The sequence below is a fragment of the Zosterops lateralis genome, assembly GCF_965231275.1.
Source record: "Zosterops lateralis genome assembly, chromosome: 10".
Taxonomy (NCBI): domain Eukaryota; kingdom Metazoa; phylum Chordata; class Aves; order Passeriformes; family Zosteropidae; genus Zosterops; species Zosterops lateralis.
In genome coordinates, this window is record NC_139770.1 from 11,176,403 (window position 1) to 11,185,211 (window position 8,809).

The window sequence follows — 8,809 nt, forward strand, 5'->3', positions numbered from 1 at the left end:
GGGCAGGGCGGATTGGCTGCAGCAGCTCCCGTGGGCACTCTCACCCCCCTCCTGACCCCTGGCAGGTGAGCTCTGCTCCTGCAGCCATCACTACCAGATGGCACCTGCACAAGTGAGGAGGTCCTGCCCTTCATGGTCACTGTGAGAGGGGGCTGGGACACTGAGACTCTGTCTCTCCCCTGGCTTTGGAAAGGCTGGGCACTCCTGTTCACACTGCCCTGGATGTGCTGAGCACCTGCTGGCATGAAGTTTTTCCTCCAATATGTGGGCTGCGTTTTTGCTTTTTTCTCTGCTGGGTTTTTGATAATATCTACCTGGACAGATTGCTGGATGGTGAATGCTGATGACTCCCTGGAGGTAAGATTGGGGTAAGGAGAACCTGATCACCAAAACCAGTGTGTCCTAGAGAGAGTTTGCTCCTGGTATCATTGCTCTGCTCCACGCTCATTGTTCTTTCTTCCTGTTGTGCTGGATGAAAGTAGATGAGAATGAAAAGAATTACTGTGGCAAGAGCAGGAGAGAAGTGATATTTTGTGTAATTCTCTTTGCCAGACTTTTTTATCCAGACTCTGCTCTTACTTAGTAAGTTCAGGAAAGATCTACAGGCTCTAGTTTTAGATGTGTATGAACTTGAGAGGAGTTTTCCTGTACCCCCAGCCTGCATGGATATTTTGGAGACATTTCTAGTTCTGTAGTTCAGACTTCTTGGTGGAGACATCCAGCATGTACAACTGTGCTCTTCAAGTCTTTTTCTGAACACCATTGAGCTACAGGGCTACCAGAAATTTAAGGGGAGCAATATCTCCTGGAACTCATGTGGGCAGTAGTGCTCTCATATTAGAGAAAGGTATTGGCAAAAGTCAATTGCAAACAAGGGAGCAGATTGCTGCTCCAAGACAAGGTGTGCCCCAAAGACTCCAGGCCCCAAATCATCACTGTTTCTCCTGCACTCAATATTGCAAATTTGTAATTTTCTTTCCAGCACAGCCATTCATTTCTGTACATTTAAGCTGCAGGTCCACAGTGTAGGAATCTGCTTTCTGGCAAATTGGATCATTTAAGCAGTGAAGGTGAAACACCTTCCAAGACAGAAAGTTTGGCTGAATGTACCAGGAGGAAACTTTCTATCTGCTATCCAGAATATGAAACCAGAGCGCCTCTGCACTCAGTGATTACAGTGCAGCGTTTGGCTACAGCACATGAAGAAGTGAATTATCCAAGGAAAAAAAGGATAATTACAAAGAAAACTAGTTACAAGAAAAACTTTGTCTTTTTTTTTCTCTATGCCACAAGAAGTCCTGACCATCTGACTGTCAGAAACCCTGAAAGGTGGATGTAAGTGCTGAGGTGATGATCCAGTGCAGTGCAGTTCCTGGTGGGCAGCGTGTCTGCTCAGTGAGCCTCTTTGCAAGGCAAATAGAGTACACCCAGTGATGCTGGATGGGATATGACTCTTCATTTGGGAGATACTTCAGATTCCTTTCAGGAAATGATCAGATGAAGGTATCAGTATACTCAGAAGAACCAAGGGAATCCAATTGTGGGGAAAACCAGATAAGAGAAGCACAGCACCTGAGCAGAGTCCGGTAAAGAGCTGGTCCATTACCCTGAGGCCGTGTAACCTTGTCTTCCTGGCGCAAAGGCACCTGCGATGGGCTGTCCGAAGTGCTCCATTAACACCCTGTTTGGTTATTAGCAACCACTATTCTCACATTCCGGCTCTGAGTGTGAATACTAAACAATGGAGAAAAAACGCCCCCAGCCTTAATACCTGACCACTGATCTCCTTAATGACCCTAATGACTCACTGCCTCTCTAAACAAGGGAATGTCCACAGCCAGAAAGGTGTAGAGTCCGCAATGACTCCTGTTTTCAGCCAGAAAGAGGGTAAGTTAGGCAACTTTGACTCCAGGAGAAGGGAACTCCATCCTTGGGCAGCTGCTGGCTCTTGGCTGGTTACTTGGCTTTGACCCTGGTCTCAGCAGCTGGAGAGGGTGGAACCCTCACTGTGGTCCCACTGGAGATGAGCATCCCAGGAAGAAGAGATCAGGGAGTGCTTGAGCAGCCACCTCCAGAGAGGCTGCAGGACCCCTGACTCAGCTTTCACAGCCCCTCACCTCCCTTCAGAAACAACAGGTTATGGCCATACAGAAAGTTGTTTAAGTTGGTGACTCCCTGTGAAGCATCAAGACAGGGCTGGGTCAATTTTTGTGGTAGTTTGTAGTGGAAAAAGCCCATAATCTGCTTCTCAACAAGTGCTGTGTTGTGTAGCCAGGCCCTCCCTGTTGCAGGTGGATTATAAATACCACCACTACTGTTAAACGATGCCTGTTTTACTCTCAAGCTGGGCTTGTAATCATTGTCTGCTGGCACCTCCTCAGAGTGCGGTAAAACACTGTGACTAACATCGCTTACATGTTTGTCTTCTCCGCTTTCCCCACAAGGAGAAGTGTGAGCTTGTTCTGTAATCTTCTTCTTTTTCTGTATGAGAATTATTTTAATATTAATTATACATTATGAATAGGATATAATTATGTGTATTACAGTCATTATGCAGTTCATGTTTTACATGCATACTTGTGTTAGGGAAAGCAGGTCGTGGCAACGTGTTTCGTAACCAGAGTGGGGGATGAGGAGCATGGCTGTGATGTTTGGCTGCTCAGGGAGTCCTCAGCTGGGCCCAGGGAAGCTGGAGGTGCTATAGGGGGAGAGAGGTGATGGGGAATTAATGCTGCCAACATGGTGCAGGGGTCCAGCCGTGGGATGGGGAAATCCGTGTCCCCACATGACACCCCATGCCCTGACCCCTGTCCCCTTTACAGCAGCTCCTGTGTGCCTGAAGGTCTGTGCTGTCAGCACAAGGGAAGATGCCCAAAGGTGGCTTGGGAGCAGATTAACGACTAGAAGGATCAGCAGGGCACAAAGGAGAGGGGAGCAAGTGTTGGCTCTTGGCAGCAGAAACCAGAATAGCTCAGCAGTGGCTCAGGGCAGCCACAGGTCCCCACAGTAACACCTGTTCCTACCCCTCCTGCACCAGGCAATAGGACAGGCTGCACACAGGCTGTGTGGAGATGGGCTGGTTTCTGAACTGAAACATCCCAAGAAACGAAAAACATTAATCAAGTTTTTGTTAATCTGGGAAGAGGGTTATTTCACAAGCTAGACCATAACTGTTGTGCTTAAGACTTCTGTTTTGCTTGGAGGGTGACAAAGCCTGGAATCCTGTTAGTCTCTTTATAAATAATTTAGATGTAGATGCTGCTTGTAAGATTTAAAACACATCAATAATATCAGCAAGTGAGGAAGTAAGTGACATTATTAGCTGAATGCAGAGTAGTATAAATAAGCCTATGGTGGTTTGGGAGGAAAGAGAAATTATATAAATACAAGTGGAACAAAATGTAATTTAATACAAATATGCTAATTTCAAGCACAGCTTGAACAGTGGTGAGTTAAGACAGAAGAGGACCTGCAACTGCACTAAGAGGGCCATAGTAAAAATACATTGAATGTAAACATGGCATTTTGTTTTACAAGACTCTGTTCTCTTGAAAAACGCAGAATCAATGAGATTAGTTTTTTCCATCAGTGCTTCTCATTTTTCATCATATTTTTCATTAAATGTGCCCTGAAATTCTCAGAAATGTTAAGCACTTTCCATCTTCATGAAACAAAACATGTAGATTATTTTAGTTCAAATATAAATAGTATCTCTTCTGCCAGACTGAAGTAGCGAGTGGTTTTTCCTCACCTTTGATCCAGAGACCACTATCACAGAGGAGGTGCACAGTTTGGCTCAGGCATTGTGTTGTGGAGAAAATATTGCAGTTGGCTTCAATACATCCTGAATAGGACTTTATTACGTGTCTGAGATATGTTATTATCTGCTTTGTGATTTACACAGTGCAAGAAAAATGAATTTATTGCATCATCCAAGCAAGCCTGGTCCCCTTCCCCTGTGTGAAACTCATTTGCTGGAAGAGTTTCTCTTTCCATTAACTGCAGCGGGTGTCGCTGGCAGCAGTGGGCGGGCTGGAGTCCAAAGCTGCACCAACATTAACTCTGCTCCTCGTATGAGCAATTCCAGGAATATTTTAGAGGTGCTTGCTGCCATATTTGCATTGGTAATGAAAATGCCTCCCATATTAAAGTGATTTATGGAAGGCTGGGCTGGGAATGGTATCCACAGCTGGAGGACAGCGGAGACAATTAACCATGATTCTGCTGCATTGTCTGCCCCAGTCTGGATGTCTCAGGGATGACTGTGGCTTGGGCACGCGTGGTCCCACAGCTGGCAGCACACTGGGAGCCCGAGGGCCAGCATCAGCACCGCCTGCCTCTCATTTTCCAGCCAGTGTTTACAGCTGAGTCATCTGGGGGCAGCCCTCCCCAGGTGTTTGCAGAGGGGCTCACATCCAGGCTCCTCTGCACTCCTCTCCCACACTCTGAGCTGCTCCTCCTCTGTCAGGAGGATGGTGTAAGGAAGGGCTGTGAAGTCTCAGGTTGTCTGGTCCATGGCCCTACCCAGCTCAGCCTAGACAAGTGTTTGGCAATGAGTGAGCAAACCTGTGCTTAGATCTTTCTAGTCAGCCACCCCCCAGCTCCTCCCAGAAATTTCCTTCAAAATTTTTATCCTTACCAGTAGGCAAGGGGTTTTTTTCCTAATGTCTACTTAGAATATTTTTCTCTAATATAAAAACATTAGTAGGGACACAGAAGACATTGTCCTTTTCCTCCATCCTTCTGCTTTTTCTCTCCAAGCTAAACCCTCTGGTTTTCCATCGTTGTAACTGGAGCTGGATTTCTGTTGAAGGGCTAAGGTGCCCACCTGCTATGTTGGTGGATATTTTAACCTATGGTCTTTTTTGTCTTCTCAATCCACAGGTGAGTATAAAATGTCGTGGCCTGTGGTGGGAATGTGTCACAAACGTTTTTGATGGGATCCAAACTTGTGATGAGTACGACTCCATCTACGCTGAGCATTCTGGTATGTAAGAGTCAGAGATGTTTCTACAAGAGGTGGGAACATTTGAGTGTAGACTAAGAGTATCTGTTCTACCCAGTGACAGATAATTAGAAGCATGTTTCTTTTCTCAGTCAGGTATTACTCCCAGGGGAAGCTGAAAAATGCTGAACCACCAGAAAAAAATGTTCCTATGGGATCTGACCCCATTACCTGCCCACATTTCCATTCCTTGTGCACTAGAATGATCTATTTTTGTCCTGCAGTGAAGCTGGTGCTGACCCGAGCCATGATGATAACTGCAGACATCCTGTCAGGACTCGGATTTCTCTTCCTGGTCCTGGGACTGGACTGTGTGAAATTCCTTCCTGATGAGCCTCTCATCAAGCTGCGCATCTGCCTGGCGTCTGGGGTTATGCTGCTCCTTGCAGGTATTTCCCCACTGTGTCCCCATTCTGTAGCACACTCTTTAGCAAAGTGGGGAAGCATTAAGAGCCTTCTTTTACTTTGGTTGGTAATTTTCTGTAGGAGGAAGGATCTTTATTTATTTGTATAATGCATCTTCTTCTGTTCACCACCTGCCTCAAACAGCACGTAGTTGATCTGCTTTCAGTTCATGTTTTGACCTGGTGTCTTGCCTTTGAGTTGACTGACTTCCATTTTCTGCTGTTTCACTCTAGAGCAGTTGAGGTTGTTGATATGGCAAAGACACCTTGCTGCAGGTCTCCAGACCAGTTGCTGAAGGACTAGAAAGTCCTGGAATCCTGGTTTGGTTTCTGGCTCAGTCACAGATTGTGTGACCTTGGGCAAGTCACTTAACAAAAAATCTCTGCAGCTTATCTCTAATAAAAGGATAATAACATGTCTTTCCCTTCTAGGTGATAAATACCCAACTAGCTGAGGTGCTTAGCTGTTACAGCCAGTGGGAGAATTTTAAATACAAAAATAAATACCCAACTAGGTACCAAATAATATAATTTGACTTTATGCCAATACAAAGCAGCTACCTCTTCCTCAGTCTAAGCAGATTTAGTAACTCACCTCAGCCACTGGGAGCACATGTAAAACACATCAAGAGGCTCTTTTAAGCATCTTCCATTAATTTCTCAAAGTTTGTCTGAAAAGCATCATACATGTTCTGAAAATCAAAGCACATCAGAAAATTAAATTCTGGAGACTACTGGCAGCTGAAAGGGCAGGAGCTTTCTACTTTTGCTGCAGAAACCTGAGTGCTGCCAGTGTGCTGGAGGTGTGTGTAAGTGCCAGGCCGTGAGGTGCAGCCTTTGCCTGGCAGCACAGGATATCAGCAGGAGCCGGGGTGAATCTGCTAAAGGCTGAGCACGGACAGGGCCCAAAACCTGCTGTCCCAGGAAGGTCTTCCCATCTTGAAGTCTGATCCAGTAGACAGCAGCTGTAGATTTGAACTTCATGGTTCTGTGTGTGGCCCCTCTGTCCCCTGCAGGTTTCCCTGGCATCACGGGCTCTGTGTGGTACGCCGTGGATGTCTACGTGGAGCGCTCCTCTCTGCTCTTCCACAACGTGTTCCTGGGCATCCAGTACAAGTTTGGTTGGTCCTGCTGGCTTGGCATGGCGGGGTCAGTTGGCTGCTTCTTGTCTGGCTCCCTGCTCACCTGCTGCATGTATCTCTTCAGAGGTGAGGAAGCACAGCTGAAGCACAGCTCAGGGATAGAGCCATTGCTCAGGGTGTGCTACAGGTGCACAGGGTGGGGAAAGTCCTTTGCCACGGTTGCTCATCTCCAGTGGTGATATTTTCAGCTGTAAAATGGGAATAGTCTTAGGCAGCTCTAGAAAGCACATCAAGGTCTTCATGTGGGAGCTGAGGTGTAAGGATGACATAAAATGCATTGTTATTGTATCATATCTCGGAGTGCTGCTTTCCCCAAATAATGAAACTTTGCAGCCAAAAGTCACCAAGCACTCATTAGCAGTTCCTATTTCTCTCCCTATGCCTCACAGAGACCAGTTCTGGAAGATTCCATTCTGCCTACTCCTTGAGGAAAGGCTATTCCTCAGCTATGACCGTCCTAACAAACACACATTTCCCGTCCTCGCAAACAGCCACCTCCAAAATGTACGCGGTGGACACAAGGGTGTGAGGAGGAGGTAAGTGCTCCAGAAAGAGCTCTGCTTTTGTTTGTGGAGGATTGCACAGAGACTCAAGCTTTTCTGGTTGTGATACAGATGCAGTTGAATTTCAAGGATCTACTGTATGCTACAGTGTTTGCATTATGAGAGCTTCAAAATACCTTTCCTCCAAGAAAGTAAACTCTGAGAAGATCCTGCTTTCTGGAATCCTCTTGTCCTGGGTGCTGAGGCCACTTGTGTGAGCATGGACTGAAATAACCAACACAAACTCTTTTCAGCATTTGTCTCAACACTATTGGTAGAAGTGAGAGAAATCAGCCATTCCTGAATCAGACAGCAGCGTCCTGCATGAAGATCCCCAAACTGCAAGATGGATCTGTTCCATATCTGGCAGCGTGTCAACAGAGTGTACAAAGGAGAAAAGCTTGGCAAACAGAGGGACTGACTGTCTGACCAATCTCTGGACCTGGTGCACTCAGCATGGGGTCTGCCCCTCTTACAGGCAGCTGGGGAGCTTTCCAGGAGATAAGAGCTGTGTTAAATGTCTGACCCTCTCTTTGGTCCATGAACCTCTGCACTGAGAAAAGATTATAAGTGCAGGTGCATTCTTCCCTGAAAAATACAGTCTTTCTTAGTCAGTGTTAAAAGGTACACTACAGATGCTCTAAACTCACTGAAATCTGGAAATTGCCAGCTTCATTCTGCTTAATAAAAACATTGCTTGGACAAAGTGAGTAAAGATCCAAAATCTGAACTTGTGCATTACAATATATCTACATTAGCTAGAAACTAGGGTAAATGATACTAAAATCTATTGTCCCTTTCCATCAAAAGATATTTAAACCTAGTTCAAGACTGCTGTTCCCTGCTGCAATCCTGGCTGCCATAGGCTGGATGAGGATAGACCCACCCAGGTCTTCACTAGGGTGGGGGAGGAAAAACCCTGTATGGCTTAACATGTTTCCTAAGAATGGATGTGAACATTTTTTCGTGCCTTTAACAGAGAGAGAAGTTGAGACAGAGTTTTCTTAGGGTTGGTAGGAACTGTCCAAATTCAGTTCTTTCTGACCATGGGTACCACACCATATCATAGGCACTGGGGGCTGAGAAAGGTCTCCCAGCACAGAGATTTGTCTGCTTAGGGGCAGTGGAGAAACAAAGGTGGAGTCTCAGCTGGGTGTGCGCAGCTGTGGGTGCTAAAACACTACCAGAGGTAGGCTTCCTCCATGGACTGCTCGATGGGGAAGCTGGATTTCCTTCTCCCAGACAGTAAGAAGTGAAACCTTATGTTATGTGGGCCACAGGGAGATGGGCTGGCTGAGGATGGAGTGAGCTGTATCCCAAGCAGCACTTCTGATAACTCCTATGATGGAAAAAGAAGGGCTGAGTCCTCTGATGGGTTATCCTGGGAGCAGCACCTTGTGCTGCAGCACAGAACTGACCAACAAGTCCAAAACATAACCCAGCCCTGACATGGCTGCAAGTGGAGAAGCACCCAGGGCTGGAACAGACAGGACAACAGCAGGTCTGCATGGCTCTGCTGGAGGCCCAGGCACCTCCACAGGGCTCAGACCACAGCACAACCATCTCAGCAAGAGCCCTGGTGGCAGCTCTGCTGCCCAGGCAGGGGAGGCTGGTGTCTGCAGAGTTTGTGCCTGCAGAGTTCATGCTGCTTGGGCTGGCAGACGTTTATGTCAGCCAAACTGAGAGCAGGTTACTGCCAACAGATGAGCTATATCA

General features: G+C 46.6%; 1 protein-coding gene across 1 annotated transcript; it reads left to right on the plus strand.

The window, feature by feature from the left end:
• Positions 1-240: 240 nt before the first annotated feature.
• CLDN16 (claudin 16) lies at positions 241-7,776 on the plus strand. Its single transcript, XM_083869048.1, has 6 exons — positions 241-357; positions 4,885-4,987; positions 5,230-5,394; positions 6,426-6,617; positions 6,941-7,087; positions 7,166-7,776. The coding sequence occupies exons 1-5, from the start codon at positions 244-246 to the stop codon at positions 7,078-7,080; spliced, it is 714 nt and encodes a 237-aa protein (XP_083725174.1). The 5' UTR covers positions 241-243; the 3' UTR covers positions 7,081-7,087; positions 7,166-7,776.
• The last annotated feature ends 1,033 nt before the right edge of the window (positions 7,777-8,809 follow it).